General features: G+C 41.5%; 1 protein-coding gene across 2 annotated transcripts in view; it reads right to left on the bottom strand.

The window, feature by feature from the left end:
• Positions 1 to 22,341, bottom strand: part of chd5 (chromodomain helicase DNA binding protein 5) — a 40,019-nt gene that overhangs the window by 16,122 nt on the left and 1,556 nt on the right. For both annotated transcript variants that reach the window (XM_046029055.1, XM_046029056.1), the window contains exons 2-23: positions 16,213 to 16,361; positions 11,476 to 11,694; positions 10,246 to 10,364; positions 9,433 to 9,674; positions 9,221 to 9,333; positions 8,917 to 9,043; positions 8,420 to 8,586; positions 7,615 to 7,833; positions 6,545 to 6,751; positions 5,853 to 6,064; positions 5,177 to 5,308; positions 4,867 to 4,975; positions 4,383 to 4,574; positions 3,982 to 4,182; positions 3,635 to 3,772; positions 3,242 to 3,363; positions 2,800 to 2,973; positions 1,970 to 2,111; positions 1,582 to 1,713; positions 1,230 to 1,347; positions 989 to 1,113; positions 581 to 827 (exon numbers count right to left, since the gene is read on the bottom strand). In XM_046029055.1, the coding sequence (XP_045885011.1) occupies positions 581 to 827; positions 989 to 1,113; positions 1,230 to 1,347; positions 1,582 to 1,713; positions 1,970 to 2,111; positions 2,800 to 2,973; positions 3,242 to 3,363; positions 3,635 to 3,772; positions 3,982 to 4,182; positions 4,383 to 4,574; positions 4,867 to 4,975; positions 5,177 to 5,308; positions 5,853 to 6,064; positions 6,545 to 6,751; positions 7,615 to 7,833; positions 8,420 to 8,586; positions 8,917 to 9,043; positions 9,221 to 9,333; positions 9,433 to 9,674; positions 10,246 to 10,364; positions 11,476 to 11,694; positions 16,213 to 16,361 (3,606 nt within the window). The remainder of the gene's footprint in view (positions 1 to 580; positions 828 to 988; positions 1,114 to 1,229; positions 1,348 to 1,581; positions 1,714 to 1,969; positions 2,112 to 2,799; positions 2,974 to 3,241; positions 3,364 to 3,634; positions 3,773 to 3,981; positions 4,183 to 4,382; positions 4,575 to 4,866; positions 4,976 to 5,176; positions 5,309 to 5,852; positions 6,065 to 6,544; positions 6,752 to 7,614; positions 7,834 to 8,419; positions 8,587 to 8,916; positions 9,044 to 9,220; positions 9,334 to 9,432; positions 9,675 to 10,245; positions 10,365 to 11,475; positions 11,695 to 16,212; positions 16,362 to 22,341) is intronic.

Below are 22,341 nucleotides of genomic sequence, written 5' to 3'. Positions count from 1 at the left end.
AAGCTCTTAGTTAATGACTAATAGGAGCCCTTTTTGAGCAGATAGAAAATATGTTTGCCCATGTCTAATACTCTGACCTTTGAAAAGGATTTGATCCAAAAGGAGAAGTTTTGAATGACTAGACAACCCACAATTATGTGGACTCACATTTTCGTCTTTTTTTTCAAACCTTACTTTGCCATTTCTGAGATGATCAAGCTCTACATGCCTTCCCACTGAGATGAACTTTGAGAGTAACTGACTTTTGTGGAAATGTGGATTTGCAGGAGTATTTAATGGCATAAAACGAGGATGCTTTTTAAAGAAGAGGCTACCAGTAGAGCAATTCCAATGGAAACATATTATTGAGAAAAACAAGAAATAATAACAAAACCTCCAATTGTTTCAACCATGGTGTCATTTGTTTAACACCTAATTTCTTATAATGATACAGCAGTTAGAAACCCAAATGGAAGTGTAAAAAACTTTTCTGGATTGAGTGTGGAACTATAAACCAAAACATAAATGTCTAGGGGTTTCAACACACCAGAATATATTCTGTATCTTCTTAGCTAGAGGAAAATGTGGTGTTTAGACATACCCATGGTTCGTGCTGCCTCCATTTCATCTTTGAAAAGCTCCTCAGTGCCAAACTTTAGGATATCGTCCAGTTCTTGTTTGGACATAGAACCGGTTTTGGATCCCAGACCGGGCCGCACCACCAGGTGGGTCAGCATCATCTTCCTCTTCGCCACCTGAGTGATTCGCTCTTCCACTGAGCCCCGCGTCACAAAACGATAGATCATCACCTTCTTATTTTGGCCTATACGATGGGCTCTGCTAAAAGCCTGGGAGAATGTAAAGATAGAAGAAAACATAGAAGGGAACAGCTGAAGTTGACAGTATGAGGGGACCATCAAAGTATTCTCACACAGCAGGTACTATCAATATCTGCTGCTTAACGGCTACCACAAAAACATGCACGTGAAAGTCTTTGAAAAATCAATACTTGGATGTCATTGTGAGGATTCCAGTCAGAGTCGTAGATGATAACAGTGTCTGCACTTGCAAGGTTGATGCCAAGACCTCCAGCTCGTGTTGAAAGCAAGAAGCAGAACTGCTGAGCGCCAGGTGCTGTGACAAAAACCAAAGCGCCGAATCAGTTTGGTGTGAGATGATTGAAAGCCATGTAGAAGAAAACATGCATCCACACAAACCCACACAGATAGATTCTGGATTTTCAAACTCACCATTGAAGCGGTCAATAGCCTCCTGCCTCAAGCCTCCAGTAATCCCTCCATCAATACGTTCATATTTATAACCCTCAAACTCCAGAAAATCCTCAAGCAGATCCAACATCTTTGTCATCTATAAAAAACGTATTTTATGTGGAGGTGATCAAACTAAATGGAATTGTTAAAACTGAGAAATGTCTGTACTTTAACTAAAAATTATATTTGTCTGGAATATAATATGATGTACCACCTGCAACTGACATTAGCTAAAATATGGAAGGTTGTGTTTTTCAGTGTTTCATGGCTATCGATCAGTGAAATCTATGGCTTTCAGCCAAGACACAGTATTTATATAACCGGAGATTACCTGAGAGAAAATGAGAACTCTGTGTCCTTCATCTTTGAGTTTCTTCAGCATTTTCTGAAGCAGCGTCAGTTTTCCTGAGGACTTCACTAGTAGGTTGCCATCATATGAACCGTTGGGTAAAACAGGAGCTTCCTGCAAAGAAAACATCAAATCCAGGCATCAGCTGGACAAATATTTGAATACTTGGTATCTATGATAAAATTAATGGCTTAAACCCACAGTAATTTTGAATTTTCAAGAACAAGACAAGGGCTACCATTTTTGGAATACAGTATCTTGTGTCGAAAAGCCATGGTTCCGTCTCTCCACATGCACTCAAGCCATCAACATATTGTTGCACTCAGTATTGGGTTAAAATATTTAACTATGCCTAAAACTGCTGCCTTACCACAGCAGCCACAGGGAACAGGTAAGGATGGTTGCAGCACTTCTTCAGGTCCATCATAATATTGAGCAGGGACACTTGGTTCCCTCCACCTTTGGAGTTCAGAGCCTCAAAATTTCGCGTCAAAATAAACTTGTAATATTTCCTGCAGGTCAAAGATCAGAATACATATTAAATCAGGAGAAGAGATGAGAGTGAAAATCACAATCAATTACTTCCACTCTTTCAAAACAAGAACTACAGCCCTCCGGTTGTATTACCAAACAGTCGTGTCTGTAAGGACTCATGATATATGCAGTGAATACTTGGAAGGAATTTAATAAAAGGTGTGTATTGTGTAAATGGCTAAATGGAAGTTATTGCTCAAATTCAGAAGGAGGCAGAAAGTGAAAGGCAGAATGGATGAGATGGAGGAAAGCCCGTACTGTGCTTAAACATTGTGTCGTCCCAGTCAACATGTGTGAAATCTGGAATCGCAATCCTTGAGTCCAAGTGGACGTTTGTGTCAAATTCCAACAAGGCGTTACTGAGATATCGCATTTAGCCCATCATGATGTAAATAAATTATTTGAAACTTCATCTTGTGATTAAAAGTCTGGCATAATTATGGAAAAAATTACACCATTATTTATCACAGCAGCGCATGCAGTATTCTAACTGTGAAGTGGAGATTACAAACTAGTGTCAAAATTCATTGCATTTTAAACTTTAAGCCTTCAGAAACTGCAAAGGAAAACCTACTACTGTAAAATCTAAATTTATCAGATGAGACAGACAGCCGCAATACACAGTATCAACAACTCCAATTGCTTCATTTTTTATCCAGTGCTTACTTCTGCATGGGGCTCAGCTCCACTCTGACAATCAACTCTGTCTTTGCAGGCATGTTCTTGAAGACATCAGCTTTCAGCCGTCTGAGCATATGAGGGCCAAGCAGGTCATGGAGCTTTTTGATCTGGTCCTCCTTGGAGATATCAGCAAACTCCTCAAGAAAGCCTTCCAGGTTACTGCACAGATCACAGGTCAAATGAAGAAGAATGAATTAATGAAATTAAACTACAGTAAAGAAAAAAACAATTTCTTGCTTCTTTGGTTTTCTTAACTATGGTTTAAATATATATTTAATTCAAACCATACATTCCAGCAACACAAGTTCTGTCTGTCTAGCAGTCTCAGGGACCTATTTGATGCACCAGCTAGCAGGTTTTGGTGGGATGGAGCAGGATAGGAAGACAGGGGAATGATAAAGATAAACAGAAGAGAGAAAGGACTTACTTGAAGCGCTCTGGGGTGAGAAAGTTAAGCAGGTGGAACAGCTCTTCCAGGTTGTTCTGAAGAGGAGTCCCAGTGAGCAGCAGTTTGTAGTAGATCTTATACCCGTTGAGAATTCGGAAAAACTGGACAAGACACATTGTGCGAGATTTGACACACGTGCCTCCACAAACAATGAAATGACGCATATAAAACTTCCTGAATGTGAAACTCCAATCATACCTCCAAAATCACCTAGCTATAAAACATCTTTAATGATCTATCAGTGTTTTTAATTCGTGGATGAGTTCATATACAAACATTTCCTACTCATATCTGTCATTGTTCCTGCTCCTTTCTTGTTTTTTGTGTCCCTAATAATATTAATACTGCTTCTGGAACAGGCTGCTGTTTTACCTTTGATTGGTTGTTTTTCAGTCTGTGAGCCTCGTCTACCACCAGGCAGGCCCACGTGATGGAGCCCAGAATGGCTTGATCTATCGTGATCAACTCATAGGATGTCAGCAGCACATGGAACTTGATAGGAGTGTCTTTCTGCAAGAGGGTGGAATATATATATAATGCTGACCAATTTAGATGTGGGAAATGATTTAGTAGTCTACTGAAAATAAGGTAACTGCTAATAATAATAAATTTTGCTTTAATAAATGTAAATTCAGATGTCAGTGTCAGGTAAGATGTCAACCAAAAACCAAATCCTTCCTACCAAGGTATATGGAATAGCTGTGTGAGCATGACGGTACCTTCATGCGAAACACCTTGCGTCCCGATTTTACTGCACTGTCTTCGAAGGTGAACTCGTTCTCCCTGATGATTGCCCGGCTGTCTTTGTCTCCAGTGTATGTTACCACGTAGAAATCTGGAGCCCACATCTCAAATTCCCTCTCCCAATTGATGATAGTGGAGAGGGGCGCACTCACCAAGAACGGCCCCTTAGAGTGACCCTAAGAGAGAAGAGGAGAAAAGACACAACTGATCAACTCTCACATCACAGGTAGAAGATATGCTACAGGCTTTATCATTTACTTTTGTCATTCTCCAATATGTTTTACTCTATCTCTACTTTAACATTTGTATCATTAGAATTGGTACTGAATTCTATGTTATATGGACATAATAAAAAAGGACATTCTTCCACCCTCACCTCCTTATAGAGTGAGTAGAGAAACACTATTGTCTGCACAGTCTTTCCGAGACCCATCTCATCAGCCAGGATGGTGTCTGTGCCCTGTGCCCAGGAGAATCTCAACCAATTCAGGCCTTCCAGCTGGTATGGGTGGAGTGTTCCCCCAGTGGCATTAATGTACCATGGCTGGTGCTCAAACTTGATGGTTGGCTGATAATTTGAGAAGACAGAAGTATTACATTGGCTAGTGTCAAAATTATGGCATCATTTAGCCCAATGTCAATAGGATTGTATGTTATATATACAGCATAAAAAAAAGGTACAGCACCTTATCATGCTAAATCATGATAATTAGGGGCTTTATACCTACAGTATTACAATAGAGAGCTTCTGGAGAACACGGCCAATAACAATGCAGTCTTGCAATACCCAAAAGAAACAGGTAACTAAGGCAAATTATTGGACATCTGTGACCAAAGAGCATCGAATTATCCCAACTTACATCTATGATGGGAGCATCAGGAGGGACCTCCCTCTTCGGATGGTCGTCTTTGAGCTTCTTTCCTTTCTTCACCACCAGGGGGCGTTGGTCCTCCCCAAGTATTTGCTCCCTGGCAAACAATTGCAGCATGATGAGCCAAACAGCTCCAACAGGGGCATCCCGGATAGAGGGCAGGGCAGAGGGGAAACAGCTGCCTTCGCTAATCATAACCCCTTGAGTTCTGGGGACTCATTCTGGTCATCCTCACCCATATCCCCACACTACTAACAACAGCTAAAGTTCTGATAACTTATAAATGCTGTTAACAAACCTGTGGTCCCAGTAGCAAGGTTTATGGCTGTCATATTCTGGGATGTCAAAATCATCCACCTCCCAGGTACACTGGTCGTAGGGCAGGTCTCTCCACTTGATCAGGTAATGCACATCGCCATCCTTATCATAACTGCAGGGAAGATTAAACATAAACAACAACAACAACAACAACAACAACAACAGGTAGCTCGGGGCTTTTGGAGGGATTCTGTAGTGATCAATAATTAAGCTCTTTCTAAGGACATATTTTTGGTTAACGGGACATTACATATATAAAAAGAAATCTGATGAAAGTCACTTATTGGTCTTCCTGCAATTGTAGCTTCAAAGGGATGGGGCTACATTTGGACAGCAACGTTTTAAATGTATGATTAAATTCCAGAGCAAACAGTATCTCATATAGAAATATGAATATGTCTAAAATACACATCTGTATATATGAGTGACAGGCTCCAACACGGGCCTGGAAAGCCTGGAAACATACAGGAAGAAAATGACTGGTATTGGAGAGACACATGTTCTGTGCTGTCCCTCTCTACGCATTTTCTGTGATTTTAAATACCCAGCATCTCCTGTATTCTGCAACATGCAGTGCTGTGAAGGAAAATTTTCATGTGTAAAGAGATATTACATGGCAAGTAAAAGCAATAATTTGTGTAACTGTGAGCAGCCACCTGTGGTTGACTATCCGGTGGATAACCATCCACTCTGGTTTAATGCCATAGCGGTAGAAGCGCTCCTCCATCACAGCATACTGGGGGTCTTTGCTCTTCCTTTTTTCACTGTTAAGCTCCTCCTCTCCAGAGCCGTAGTCATATGGTGGAGGTTCGTCCATGTCATTCTTACGCTGGTAGTTCCGATACATGACCGTGTGATACAGCTCCAACTGCACAAACACAGACGGAGCAAAACAATCAATTCTGCTTAGTTTCATTCAGCACCACCTCTGGGAAAGCGCCTTTCTTACAAGACTGACAAAATATAATCTACCCATGGTATTGAGACTAATTTGATTAACTACTTCAAGTTACAGAATGCATTTAATTAAGGGTAGACAGGTACAAAATAAATTAAGAAAGCTGTCTCTTTTTTCTAAATATAGGTTTGACTGCTCTGACTTGCAAATGTAGTTTGAATGGTTTGATACGTGAAACAATGTGCATTTATATACATATATTTCTGAAAGACTGACTGAATGAAGGAACACACATCATCATATTTATACTAAACTATGAAAGATGGTCCAGTTAAACCTCTCTTGGTTTGTTGTGTTGGTTGGTTCTTTTAGCAAAGAGGACACATAGTTCCTGTAGCCAAAGACAGCAGAAAAGTTCATTTGAGATTGGACCTACTTCTGGTATCTCACCTGCAGCTCGCTGACCCAGGAGCAGTGCCAGTAGGAAAGGCCAGCCCACTTTACGAAGAACTCCCTCTCTGGGTGGCCCTTGAGTGGAGGCTTGGTCAGTGGATCATTGGGTTTGCCATCAGGCCCTGCAGGCAGTTCAGCTGGCAAAGGGGGTTCTCCCCATGTCCAGTGCAGAATCTTTTGGACCTTACCTTTGAGGGGAGGGCACTAAGAAAAAAAAGGAGAGGTGCTGTGATACATGCAGTTATCTAGAGCTTGTGTCAAAGCAACAATGCACAAACAATCTTGGTGAAAATAAGAGCAGTTTCAGAGCAAGAAAATGTATTTTATTGGGGTCACCACATGACAGTCTATAAGGCTCACCAGTTAGTTAAGCCTCCACCTGCCTAAACAACCACCCTCAGAATCCTAGTTCAGGTTAATATGCAGAGTAATTAAAACATTAACTGGCTGATAGGATAGCACAAACTGCTAGCTTGAGATGACTTTGATATGAGTTCTAAAACTTAACTCTAACAATCAAATAATTTAAGTTGATCCTTCTGTTAAATCAGAAACCAGCTCCCAAATATATTTTATTTATTATACTTCATTTATTTATCAAAGATAACACACAGTCATTGACATCCATATGATGTAAATTTGAAAAGTGTAACTTTCATCTGCAGTCCCTATGCAGTTTGATGTTATACATAAAAAGAACAAACAAGACATGTAAATAGCAGACGGACAGAACATCAAAGCACAACCTGAAACAAAGAGTATAACTACCTACTTCTGTTGCCATTTCAAATCTCAGAAATACTTAGTGTACTGTAATGATTGTCTCTCTTGTTACAATTTCATCCTTAAGTGGATTGGCCATCTCACATGTCACAATCAGGAGCTAATTCACATATGTAACTTGACTAAAATGTTAGAGAGACACCAAACAATTCCAGATTAACAATAATCAGTGCCTGTTAATGTACTGTATTTAGCTTTAAAATGAAATATTAAAGCAGATTAATAGCACATTATTTTACATAAAAAAAACATTAAATAGTATTTGGACTGAAATGTGAGCTCACCATGCAGCGTGGACATAACCACTCCCCATTGGGTATCTCGGGGAGAGGTGGGTTGAGGCAGTGGATGTGGTATGAAGATGGACAGGTGTCACAACACAGCAACTCTCCTCCATCTTTACACACTCTGCAAAACTCCATGTGGTCATCCTCTTCCTCTCCTGGGGCCTCCTCCTCTTCCTCCTCCTCATCTTTGGCCTCCCACTGGATACCCTCTTTCTCCTGAGGGACACAGGTGGCACGAACTTAGTGAAGGTTGTAGCAGGGGATTAAATGCTGCCAAAATAAATGATTACTACGTGTACTCATTAATAGATAGATATTTATAAATTATTTCAGAATATTTTCATAGTGTTTGTCTTTTTATGGAGACAACCACATTGACATACTTGGGAAGGGAGACCAAAAGGCTGCATGATCGAAGCTTTCTTGTGTATTTTCCTTTTACCAGTAAGCTATAAAGCTCCACTCCTGTGTAATCAGGTCACATTTTGGGTTCAGGAGGCAGACACCATCTCCACAAGAGTAGGCTTAAGACTTTGATAAAGCTTATAGTTAGGGCTGTCTCAGGTGAGCACTGAGCCATCTCTTTAGTTATGCAGCTATAGCCATAGACTGCCGGGAGACTTCCCAGGATACTCTGAGCTCGTCTCCATCTGTATGCATTCTTATCCCATTAATACATGTTACTAATTTGACTTCTTCCCTCTCTAATTTTGAGTTTCTTGTCCTCCTTTACCGGGCTGTTAGCAAACATAAAAATATAACACTTTACAAATGTATTTATATATGAAACTAATCTACTCACGCAGTGTGGACAGCTCCATTTGCCCTCGGGGGCCTTCTCCAGTTCAGGGTCCAGGCAGACCAGGTGGTACGCTCTGGGACAGGTGTCACACAAGATGATCTCACCACCCTGCTGGCAAACCTCACAGTAGTCCTGGTGGTCTGTCTCATAACCATCACCGTCTTCCTCTGGAGAGGATGCAGGAAGAGGTGAACATGGGCAATTCCCACATACAGGCATAAACTTGAATGCAGCTGTTAACAGCAGTATAAACAGTTCACACATTACAGTGAGCGGGCTCTAACTGTGAATGAAACTCCATGATTGTGAGGGCAATAGCTGCTGAGAAAGAGCATCTGCCTCCAGAAAAGATTCCCAAAACAAATAAAGCTTAAAAAAATACATTTTAATTTCCTCGTTACCCATAATCAAACAGTCTGCTTCTGTGGGATTTCTGCGGGATTTTGGAGGGAAAAAAACACTCCACAGAGCATGGTGAGTGTAGACAGTAAACATACTTTTCCTTTTTTTCCGCCCACGTCGGGCCTTTTTCTTGGTGGCGGCCCCCGAGGTATCAGAAAGCACAGAGGCACTGTGGATGCTGATGTCATCAAAGTCTGACTCCTCCAGGAAGTCCTCCTCACTCTGGAAAAGCACACACACACACAAACTGAAGAGCTACACAAAGAATTAAAATAAACCATCTTTCAAAGTAAGCGCAGTAAACAGTCTGGTCACTTTGATGCCACTGAAAACACAGAGTAGCGGAGAAGCTCAGAGGATGAATGAGGATGAAGAAAATAGTCCTGGAAAAAGACATACCGAGGATGCTTTCTTCTTCTTCCCACTTTGGCCTGACTTTGATTTGGTCTTCTTCGGCTTGGGTTTCTTCTTCACCTCCTTCACAGTCTTGCTTCTCTTTCTAACTCCAGGTCCTAAGAAAAACAAATGGTGACATCAGACGCGTTAAACGAGTTGTATTCTCGCTATAATTTCTAAAAATATGTGTTCTGTCACGATTCAGTAGGCCTTACCCTTTCCCTCTTTGGTTTTGGCTTTTTTGATTGGCCCCAGCTGAGAGCACGGCTGGCTGCCGCTGACAGCCGTTGGCTGTGCTACGGTAACCGTTTCCACTGCGGCAGCCACAGCGGCGGCCACAGCGGTGGCAGATGCGCCTTTGAACGGGTTGTTGGCACTGAACTCCCGCCACTTGGCCCCTAGCACTGTCATCATCTTTGACATGGGAATCTTCGGGTTCTTCTTGGCAATGAGAGGCCTGAGTAAAACCAGGGGGAGAGGAGACAGCAACGGCAGCTTTATTATGTCACACTTCATTCCTGTTGACGTAATTTCTAGTTCCCCTCAGCACTGGAAGCAATTGGGTCTTGCTTTGCTGACACCCCAGTGCCCCTTAAGTTTTGTTCTCCCTGCTTTGCTGTGTGTATGTCATGTTTGTGATTTGTCAGGCAACAGCTTGAGGTTTGGCACGCTGGCCTGTGAAAGATAGTGGGTCAGAGCACTGAGTCCCAGAGCCTCCCGGCTGTCACAGGCATCCAGTAAGCAGCTGACTACTCACAGGGGGCACTGCAGGGGCTCATGCTCCACTTTGTCGGAGCAGAGGTTTAGCCGAGCAAGACAGCCCCAGGTGAGACAGACTCTTTATACCAACAGCCAAGCTTTCTAGCTCAAACAAAAAGAGCAGTGTTGACTCGTCACACCATGCTCCGGTCTCACTGTGGAGTTTTTGTTGGATGTGCCAGCGAGGGTCTCTGACAACCCACAGACACAGAAACAGAACAGAGCAGTTAACATAGGAAGATAATCCAGATACAAAATTAGGTGCTTGCCTGAGAAACTGGCTGAAAGCCTTGTAGTTAGTGATGGTTTTATAATCATCCTCTGTGAAGCCATATTGGACGTCTTCGAGACCCCACTCTTGCATCAACTGGCTGGATGACTTGGGTTCCTGGGAAATACAGATGGGAAAGATCACAATTGATATGTAAAATAAGGTTGAATAAATAAAAAGAAATTAATTGATTATCATATTCCTTATTTTAAATAATAATACAAATATACTATTCTTGAATTTTAGGTCTTCGAAATGACTTTCTTGAAGTTTTCAAGGATTTATTACATTGTTGGACTGCAAGATTACTTAGAAGGTAGGGAGTCATCATATTTTCCAAGTCCTCTTTCAGTCAAAAAACAGTTTTTCTTCTTGTCCCTTGACTATGATGTTTGAGCTTCAGTGTGCAGAATGATGTACTGTATGTGCAGAGCTTAACACTAGAAGGCTGTTTCCACATTCAGCTACTGAATGCTCACCATAGATCTCTGTTAACCATGTGGATGTGACATAGAAACTAGTTTAACTAGCCAATCATGGTCCACTATTCAAGCCTCCAGTACACATATACTGAAAATGAATGTTTAATTGGAGTAAGAGACATCTTCTGTTTAGCAGATAATTTTTTTCAAAATTACCGTTTGCATTTTCATAGATTCTGGATATATCAATGAGGGAGAAGAAGCAGATGTAATTTTAACCATACAAGACACAAAGAAATTTAGAATATGACCACAATGAAAAGATAATATATATAATTATATATATAATATAAATCTTATCTATTGTAACTTTCCATAGTACTATTACTCAATAAATGTTCAATATATAGTAGTGCTAGCATACCACAAGCTGGACAGTGGGTGAGAAAAGGTTCAATATTATTATTATAATTAATTCATGAATCATGAATTTGATCATTAGTGAATCATCATTTGCCACCTCTAAACACCCATCCTGTCTCAATCTGTACTGCTGTGTTCATCTCTGTTTTTATATCTACACATAAGATTTCTCTTTTTAGCCAGGCTTATTATTAATTTTCTGCTTGCTGTGCTTCTGTCAAATGTCCCTGGGGTATGTGAAAAGCACTTCAAATCCAACTTATTATTATTAGATTATCATAATATGATAAATTTAATGTGACTTCACTTCACTTAAAATACAAAAACCAGTAGAATAAAGGGTGTGATCTGTGACAGCCTCATGGACCTTGACTCAGACTTACTTTCATGTTTCCGTCATCGTCGTCATCATCGTCATCTTCCTCATCTCTCTTCTTCTTCCTGGGTTTCTTTTCTTTCTTCTCCTTCGGTTTCTTCTTCTTCTTTTTGGTTGGGCCGTACATGCTGCTCTCACTCTCAGAACCTATTTCTGGACATCCCCGTTCCTCCTCCACCTCTGAGGTCTCCTCCAGGTCGCTGTCAACTCTTGCCTGGATTCCTCCCTAAGGACAAACATTTTGTATACATATAAATAAATGCACAATATTTGTCAGTAGCAGGACATGAGCATATGTCAGGTTCAGATGGCTTTTACTGATTGCTCTGATGTAGAAATTACATCTTCTCAAAACTTAAACTATATTTGTGAGTGAAATTCCACCCAAGCAACCTTCACAGTTCTTTGATATACTCAAGATCTCCTGCCAAACAGCTCTTTTTATAAATGTAAACAAGTATGATCTGATTGGAATCTTGCTTTCGCCCCATATCTCATTGTGACTGACTAAACTGGCATAAAAGCCAGATTATTGGGTCACAACTGAATTCAATGTCTGAATTTTACCACTGACACAATAAATGACATCTATCTCCAGTTAAGAGGTATCTTCTGAGACAGAATTTCAATTCTACTGATAAAAAGGGGGAATAATTAAAATATGAAACTGAATGATTGGGCAAATAATCATGGTGTTTATTTTGCCAGGGTAAGAGATTACAGCTCCCACAGTGGCCACCCACGCGAAAAATATATGCAGCCAGTGTACTATAAAGCACTTTGGATAAAAGCTTCTTCTTGATGGCATTTGCATAAATTAAATTACATCATTCCAAAGTGTCACTGCGCTACAAATATTATAATTCTTCTGCTTGCGATGAAACTTGTAAACTATTACATTACAAGCCAACAGTTAGCAGTGAACTGACAAGGAGTCAAGTCAGAAGCACGTTCACCTCTTATACATGCATCGACTGCATCGACCAAGAAACAAAGAGCATTTCAGGCGGCACAGCCAATCACCGCTCAGAACTGCCTGGCTAATATGAGACATCTGGAAGGCTATATGGATTTAACAGTTAACAGGTGTTGTTTGTGTGATCAAGAGGGTTGCATATGAACAAATTCATGTGTTCATGATTGTGTGCGTGTGTGCGTGTGTGTGTGAAAGAGGGAGAGGGAAAGTATCTGGTGTTTCTCTCATAATGCATCTCTCACCTAATCATTTGTGTACTATGTGTGTGTGCATGTGTGCATTTTTGTGTATTTGTTTGTGAATGGGTGTGTTTGCCTTGCCTTAAAGAATCATTTTTGTGTTTGTGTGTTTGTGTGTGGGGGGGTATTTTCTCTTTTTTGTGTGTGTTTCTTTCCCTTGAGTGTATGAATTTGTGTATGCCTTTGTATAGGTACATGTACAATATGTGGCATTCTGTGCGTGAACATGTGTGTGCACATGCTATAGAGTGAATTTGTGCACAGCAGCTTTGTGTTCTGCTCGCTGCCTGTTGCTCAGCAGGCCTGTGTAGATCCATGGAGAGACTTACAGGCGTTTTGCTCTGTAGCGCAGTGGAAAGGCTCACGTTGCCGCAGCGCCCGCCAACCCTACCAGCAGCCTGGCTGTGTTGCCATGGTGACCAAATTTGAGCAGTGTCTGGCACTAGCTCTCTCTCTCTCTTTCTCTCGCTCACTCTCACTCTCCTCCTAGTTTTCACTCTCTCTTTCTCATAGCTCACCCAACTGCAAGCCTTCCTTTTCTCTCACTTTCTCTCTTTTGCATCCCCCATTACTTTCTCGCTCTCTCTCTCTTAACAACTCCCCCTTTCTTTTTCTCTGTCACTCTTTCTTTCAATCCTGCCACTCGCCACCCCCCCCCCCCCCCCCCCCCCCCCCCCCCCCCCCCCCCCCTCCCCCCCGACACGCACTCTATCACAGTGGCAGCCAATGGAACGACGCCATCCAATCAGATGCGTTTGCATAACGAGCTTGTTATGCAGAGGCCTGTGGTTGCAGAGCACCCGTCTAGACAAATCTCATTTATGCATAAGAAGAAGAAGAAGAAGAAGAAGAAGAGAGAGAGAGTAAATGGAAGATTGTGGATGGGGGATGGGAGTGGGGGTGGAGATGGAGATGGAGGAGGGAAATGCAAAGAAGCAGAACCACAGTGGAGAGCAACTGCAAAGACAAGGTGGAACTGTGCAACAACCTCACCGTGGCCCAGAGTTCAATGTTACACACACATCAGAGGACCAATGAGGACACTGTCAGCAACAAAGAGGGTGTCTCTGCTTTCAGAGGGAGGAAAATCAGATAAGCGCTGATAACGTAATCAAATTAGATGCTTCCCCATAATGGCTCTGCCTTAGGGAGATTGCAGAGGATGCCACAGAAAATATCAAATGAGCGACGACGTGGATATTCAATAAAATCCAGTTTAACAAGAAAAAATCCCGCTGTAAAAACATTTCATGGTTACAAAACAACAGCCTCTTCTTTTCAGAAATCAGTAACAGCTCGCTGTTGACTCACAATCCCTTAGAGGATACTGAACTTATAAAAACTAGTCAGAAGCAGATCTCAAACCAACTGTATTTCAGCAAAATACAAGCAGCTCCCTCACTGCTTCATGGATGTTTTATGGCACCCAAACTGCAGCCTCTTCTTTAGCCAATAAAATGAACTGCCTTCTATAAACTCAGATTCATTTCCATTCATGTGTACATAGTTCCTTTGTTTCACTGCAGATGAGAGAAAGAAGGCAGGTACTTCTCTCCATGGCTACATTTCTCCCACCAGTAGCTTTGACCTGAGACTGGGATGTGCCACTGACAGTCTCTGACCCCAATTGACTTTTGGCCCCTGTCTGACACCAACCTTCAGCAAGTGATTGGAAGTGAATTACAGCAGCTGCGGATCCTCAGTGGGAGGGCATGAGAGAAAGAAGTAATACAGCAGGTGGAAAGAAAGAAAACATTTGCAGTTCCTATGACGCAAAGGTAGCAACAAAAGCAGCAGCACGATCAAGGCAAAGTGAGGTGATGTGTGTGAGAGAGGAGAGGGAAGAAAGAGGAGAATACAGAGCAGAGTCTGTGTGTGTGTGTGTGTGAGAAAGAGAGAGAGAGCAGAGTGTCAGAGGGAGTCCCCCCCTCATTAGCTAAGTGAGACCCAGAGCTCAGTGTTTACCACAGGCAGCCAAAGGGCCGGGTGGCAGCCTGGCCAGCCAAGTTCCTCACAGCACTGCTGGCATCTCAAGCCAGCAGAGGGGAACATCCTGGCTATGTCACTGACACTGTTAAAGCCATCACCAACACAGGCGGGAAATACGGTGCACTGGGAATACAGTAAATTCCTGTAATCATGGAATAAAAAATTCTTAAGGCTTCTGAGTGGCTAAATTATCAGGAAAAATAAAGGTAGATGAGACTTCTCTGGTGACGAGAGAGCTCACTTTACAAGATGCTTTGTTTGTCAAATTCCCATTAATGTGTAATGTAGTAAAGTATTACACTAGTGGTGTAGTGATAAACCTGCTGACATCTATCTTTTAGCTCATTGTCTTTGTTTTCTGGTGTTACACCAAATTCTGAGACTCCTCGAATTCTGTGAGCTCATTAAGAATTTTTGTCTTGACAAGATGTCAAAGAAAGTCACTTTGGCTTTGGGGTCAGGGCTTAAGTTAAGTTATGCTAAGAAGTTGCAGACACAATTGGCTGATAGGTAGGGTAGGGTAGGACTAATCTCTTGGGTTCACATTAAGGCAAGGAAACACAAATTGATGGGAAATAGACTTCAACACAATAATAATGTTCACAGAATATATGTAACACCGGCCTACTAATCTCTATAAACAGATATATGAATGCAGAATCTGTAGGCGAGGGACAAGATTTTGGTATTGGAAGCATTCTAGTTTCCTTTTGTAGTCCATTTGACCAATCACATTTGAGCGGCCTTTGGTTGCGTACAGGTAAGCAGTCTGTGGGGAGCACAAAAGAGGCGGAATGCATTGGCTGAAATACGATCTCAGAACCCATCAGCTATCGTCTGACCCTAGAGGTAGCTTGTTATTAATTTAATGGGATTCAAATTGTCGTCAGATGCACCAGCCTACAAACTCTGCTATCATCAACCTCATTTCCAGCCGTTTTTATTTGTAAAAAAAAAGCTCTGATAAATCAACTGTACACAGCTTTACCTGGCAAACCAAACTTTTTACCATTTACTGTAAACCTGTAATAAAAAAAAAACACACAAAGTTTTTACAGCAAAAAGTCACATAGGCACGCTGTAAAAACTTTGTGTTTAGCTTATCTTAGTGATTAGTGATCTCACCATAACAAATCTGGTTAACTGTCAGTAGTGTTAATGCTGAGAGCAGCTCAAACCTCAGCTAAATGCTGGAGACTAAATGCTAGAGGAACTCGACTGTCTGTACCACTCTGTCCCAGCTCTGACTCCCATTTCTAGCTTGGCACAAACATTGTAGGCTACTTGAGTGCAGCCCCAGCACCACAGGCACAAATCTACACTCTAAACTGGCCCTCGGAGCCCACAGCTTACATTGGCAATGACGGTGCCACTGCTGCCAACCTGAGACAGTCCACTGCCTCTCATTCAGATTACAGAGGCGGTCCAGCAGCCAAAACACACCTTTGATTCAATTGCAGAGACATCAAAAGAGCAAAGCCTGCCAAGCTGTTGCGTTCGAGGTCATGACAGATGGTGTTGAGTGTGAATTACGTCTTACCTCCTTTTTCCTCTTCTTAACTTTGGGCATTTTCCCCTCTTTCATCTTTTTGGGCTTCTTCTTCTTTTGTTGTTTGAGAGAGTCATCAGAGAAGAAGCTGTCGAGGGGTGTGAGAGGAACAGCGTTGCGCTCCCCTTCGTCATCCTCATCTGGACACACAGAACAAAAAACATCTGCTTAGAAATACGATGTAGTATACTCTACAGAGTACTTAAGATAATACATTTGGAAATGTGGCTGATACTGAAAGGTTTGTCAACTCTACAGCCAATTCAACGTGTAATGAGGCTGAATCTTTCTATTGACGAATGCAGTTTGGCTTGTACACTGTAGTGCTGAAATCGTGACTTGATAAATCGTTTTTTCGATGTCCTGTAAATGAAGTGACAACTATTTTGATAATTATCTAATTGTTGAAGAAATTTAACAAAAAAGCCTCTGGCAAAATTGTGATGGGAACTGACAAAACAGCTCATCAAAAAGATAGGAAGAAAGATTAATTGATAATGAAAATAATCATTAGCTGCAGGCCTAGTATACTGTGAAAATAAAGTCAGATGAAAAGAATTGAAATGATGAGTCAATGCCAGACCAACAGGAGCATTTGGCAAAATAAACCTCATAATCACACATCATTGAGAGTGGATCAACTTTACCCGTCAAAGCACAAATAGATGGAGTGCCTGCTCTTCTGGTAAATGGGAACTCCCTGGAGAACCACTGAGGTATACTGAGCATATCTTCTGCCTTTAATGCTTGCTGGGACTAAAGCGACCTGCTGCTGGTTGTCAGCTGTAGTGTCTCAAAGCTGCTGTGTACAAACGTGCTGACTGCTGAGCGCAGCAGACTTCAGTGATGCCATAGTGGGTCACATAGTAGTAAGTAAGGAAGAGAGACAGTCCCAAACAATATAATATAAAGAGACACAGAGAAATACACACAGGATGCAACCTCCCCATAAAGGTCAATCTGATCTTGTTCTCTTTCTCCCTCTGTGTCCAACTGTCTTTCGGTCTCTTTCAGTCCATCTATCTCCGTGTCTCTGCATCTCATGCAGACAGACTGGAGGGCATGAAATATGCAGCACATGTATCAGAGTCAATCAGCCAACACTAGCCCTGCAGTCTACCACTCCCCTGGGTAGCTGGAGTGAGAGATTGGGGAGGAGGGATTCCTGTGTAGTAGACACACAAGCCTCATCAACCACTTATCCTCTATTTAGCAAAGCTAGCAGGAGGTACCCTGTGCACACACACATACAGTACATACACTTCAGTGATCTCAAAGCTTTAATCAGTGGCAATGTCAGGCTCATTGTGTTCCCTTTGACCACCAGATGAAATGTGTCCCTTCTTTGGTGCTAATTGGGGTTAACTTGTGATTTACATGCCCAATATTTTTAGTAATGCTGCTGACTGACATTTTTCACTGGTCGTAATCATCTTAAAATTTAATTTTCATGTAAAATGCAAGTAGTGCCTTTGAGCTGCAAATGCCTCTACTACAGCATTTACAGCACTAAAACTGATTACATTATTTGAAGGTTAATAGCTGATTAAAGTAGGACAACCACTGATGTATATTCAATGTCATAGAAGTTCTGGGATAGATTCTATGATGTCTCCATCTGTCTGTGTCTGTTTATCTATTTCATATTTTTGCCTTGTTTCCTCATTCTTTCCTTCTACCTCACACAGACACCCGCATGCTTATCTCTCCTTTATTTCTCTCTTTCTAAATACAGCCTTGAGTTTATGTATCCAGTATCTCAATCAGGGAGTTCTTTTATGTCTCAGATGTATGTAAGCCGCCTACCAAGCAAGTCATGATGGGAACGCAGTAAGCCTTACATCTCTCTTAGACGCACAGATGATGACACGGCTCAGATGCAGATGGAAACAGCTGTGGATTACAGATAGCACATCCAACCCATCACTCTGCACCTCTTTCTTTTTATGAGTGAACTATGGCTGACAGGTTGACCGCACATCACTGATTAGATACACCAGATGATGCTGGACTGTGTCCCTATGCGCTGCGTCTTGTACAATAAATCACTGTAACTTGACAGTGGTGGTGTGGTGTTACTGGTGTAGGTTTTAAAAGTTTATATGTACCTAATTCATTAGCCATGCTGGTGGTGTGGCTCTAGGGATGGCAACGTCAGTCCAACTCTTTGGTCCAGACTGAAATATCTCAGCAACTACTGAATGGATTGTCAAGATATTTTGTACAGACATTCATGGTCCCCAGAGGATAATCCTAACTACCCGAAGCAGCCACCAGCTGGTCAAAGTTTTCACTTATCCTGCGAAATATGTCAGCATCTACTGGATGGACTGAACACTCATAGTTTCCAGAGGATGAATCCTAAAGACTTTGGTAAATCTCTGCCTGTTCCTCTAGTGCCATCATGAGGTTCACAATTGTAGTTTTGAGTGACATCTATCTCACATTAACTATTGGATGGATTGTCGTGAAATGTGGTAGAGACATTCATGTCCCCCATAAGATGAACTGTATTTGCTTTGGTGATCCTCTGACTGAGGTGGAGCAGGTGAACAGTTTCAGGTTCCTGGGAATCAGCATCACAGAGAACTTGACTTGGTCATCTCACATCTCCACACTTTACGCCTGTATTTTTTGAGGAAGATAAAGAAGGCTAAATTCCCATGCCACGTTCTTGTCAGCTATTACAGAGGAGAAATAGTAAGCATCCTGACTGGAAACATCACAACCTGGAGGGCTCTGCAGCGGGCGATTAAAACTGCTCAGAAGATCATTGGTACCCATCTCCCGAGCATCAGTGATATCAGTGAGGTGAGGTGCCTACGCAGAGCCCAAAGGATACTAAAGGATAGCACCCACCCAGCCACAGCCTGTTCACCCTGCTGCCTTCTGGGAAGAGGGGGCATGAAGTTTCAGCTGCCACACCACCAGACTACAGAGCAGATTTTCCCCCCAAGCTATAAAACTTTTAAGCTCAAATTCATCCTCAGCACTGCTTCATAGTGTCCTCTACTATCACTGGTACATATATCATCATTGATTATAGTTAATTTCTGTATACCATTTTTATTATTGCTCCTGTATTAATGTATATTGTCTGCTATGTAGCAGAATATAACCTGTTATATTGTGACAAAATAAATCTACCTACCTAACGACCTACCGACTTTACATTTACCTACTAATTAGGAAAATGCTTATAATTTGCCAAAATCTTGCCAATTGTGACCAATTACCTGTAAAACTAATCCCACCATCTACAGCTGTACTTTGTGTTTAGTGCTAATTAGCAAATGTTAGCATGCTAACACGTTAAACTAAGATGGTGAACAAATGTTTACCATCAGCATTGTCATCATGAGCATGTTAGCATGCTGATTTTAGTATATTGCTCAAAGCACAGCTATGTCTGAAGTACAGCCGCACAGCTTCAATAGACTTGTGAAAAAACTCTCAAAAAAGTCTCAATTGTCTCAGTAATTCATTGCATTTATAGGCAGAAGGTGTGACAGCGATGCAACTGAACTGAAAAAAGGTTGAAAAAAAAGATGTCTGTGTTTAACACCTGCATTGCCATATAAGCTAAAACCTGCCTACAGTAAATGACCTGTCAAGTCCCCAAAGGGAAAGCCATCAGGGGAATGATAATCGTTCTGCTTGGTGAATGGACCAGGCTGTACCAGGTGTTGGAAGGGGGGAGGAGGTCGCCCAGTCATGTGGCACAGGGAGGTCTGGCACCACATTCTGTTAGAAAGAGGACCAAAGCTCCACTTGGCAAACAATACTTCTGTATAGTGAGGACGGATGGCACAGACACAGTTCTGACCTTCCTGCAAGGGCTTGGCCACAGGACTGACCCATTAGAAGGGAGATTCATGAGCGACTCCCAAGTGACGAAGCTAGAGTTTACTGGAAAACACATTAGCCCTTTCACTGTTGGCCCCCGTGTGGAAATGCCCACTTAATGTTGCCCAGCATTGCTTGCCACAAAGGAGGAAAAACAGAGTCATAGGTTATCCTCTATTCATTAATTAGGTGCTTATAGCCGAGAACTCAAACACCTTCAGACAAAGACATCCAGAGACTATCATTAGAAAATCTAATCATCAAAGTGATGGAAGGATAATATCCAAAAAGCACAATTAAAATAATATATATATTAGAGACATTACATGATTAAAATATGTGCAATATAAAGCAGATATCAAACAGACTGGAATGGTGCACTGTTCATCTGCAAATACACATTTAAAAACAGCATCTTTCATGCACAGGCTTTGTGCACGTGCAGCAGGAAAAAATGGTGTCAACTTTCACAGTGAGGGATCCAAAAATAGACCTCTTTCCAATTGGGGATAACATTTGTAGGCACACAAAAGCCCATGATAATCTTTCAATTTTAGGGGAGAACAAAACAATTAAAACAGAAAACACAATGGAACAATCTGTGACAGTGTAAGCACCCGGAGTGAAACAAAGGGAATTAGGACACTTTATGTGCTACAACAAATAAAGGCTGTGATAGGATAGCATGTAAGGGGCTGAAGTCCCCCTAGGACGTGCTTCTACATTGTTGCATTTTAATTGCATGGAAGCATCTTGATGCCGGGAAAAATCTGACCGGGATTCCTGACCTTGTCTGTCACTCTGATGCCTGCTGATGGAGGTCGTAAACTGTCTCAAAACTGCTTTCTGTATCAGCAGCATAACAATGGATTTGCAGCACTTTGTCATCGTCAGTGAAATGACCACTTTTTTTTTTAAAACAGCAAAGATGTAAACCACTGTTACTGAAAGCTGTGAATATCTTTATCAACAAGAGTATTCATTACGACACAATAAAAATAAATGATCATGTCGTTAGCTTAAAAATGGCAGGTCAACTGATTTTGAACACATTTGCCTTTCACTATAATATAACATTCTTCGTCTACATAGTGTATCATATCAAAGGGACTTCGTAAGTCAGTCTTATAGAGTCCCTTTGATATGTTTATTGCCAACAACATAAAAATACAAAATTATATCAAGGCAGACAGAAAGTAATTCTGACTGACACATGAAAATGTTTAGATTTTTCTAACTGGATTACTGCTCACATATCTTCACTCACATGCCATAATCAATTGCACCTTTCCTTTCTCATACATGTTTAACCAACTACTGGGTTATTGGGGACACGCATCAGTGCTTGTGTTCTCCCTGAGGCTATGGCTGGCAGTCATAGATGATGCCTCAACTGCTCAACACTCCTCTCTGTTTCTCCCCTTCCCTCTCTATGCCTGTCTTTTCTCCTCCTACTGCACACCTTTTAAATGCAAGCCTGCTGGTATTAATCTAGCTTTTCAAAAATATTGTGTATATTACAGGGGAACAATGTGTTGGTTTATACGCAAGGCATCATCACAAATAATGCTTTGTGTGCTTTGCTCCACAAGGCTCACAACATGTGATTTTTCTAAAACCTGTTTTTTAGTAGAAAATCATAGTAAATAATGATGAGCCGATGATTTAAGCCGTACTGCGATTAACGTTTCCCCTTTGTTCTGACAGTGGTGCAAAATAAGCCAGCTTTTGAGATCCAAGACTTTTATAACAGGCATGAAAAATGAGCAAGAAACGCACCATGGCAACCATGTTATGTGAAATGTATTCATTAACTGTCATCATTTTCTCACTAAATGTTCCTTGTTCCTTTTTTAGAGATAGCCTATGCATGTTACTTTTTCTCAAACCAGAGAATACCTTCATTTTGACCAAAATCTTGGACCAACTCCTCTCTTACGTAGTTTTGTGTAACACATCACTCAGCAGCAATTAACAAGATGCAGGCCTATGGCTGGAGACAACACTGCATTGGATTTTTACACTCTCAACTTTCCTATCATACTCAGTCTATTGCTATAACCATTCACCTTTCCCACACTGTGATGTGAAAGGAAAGAAAAGGGCAAAGCAGCATCTTTTAAGTCTTGCCCCTGACATGAGACCATCAAATCATCTGGTGCTCAGAGTGAGCTGCACGAAAAGAAAAATATATATAAATCTATTGACTCCAGTGGCCAAACTGACACCATGGTATAAAGATGCCTGGCTACTCTGCCCAGTAGAATTCAATTC

The sequence above is a fragment of the Micropterus dolomieu genome, linkage group LG18 (genome assembly GCF_021292245.1).
Source record: "Micropterus dolomieu isolate WLL.071019.BEF.003 ecotype Adirondacks linkage group LG18, ASM2129224v1, whole genome shotgun sequence".
NCBI lineage: Eukaryota > Metazoa > Chordata > Actinopteri > Centrarchiformes > Centrarchidae > Micropterus > Micropterus dolomieu.
The sequence above is the reverse complement of the archived record's forward strand: the minus strand, read 5'-3'. Positions and strand labels throughout refer to the sequence as shown.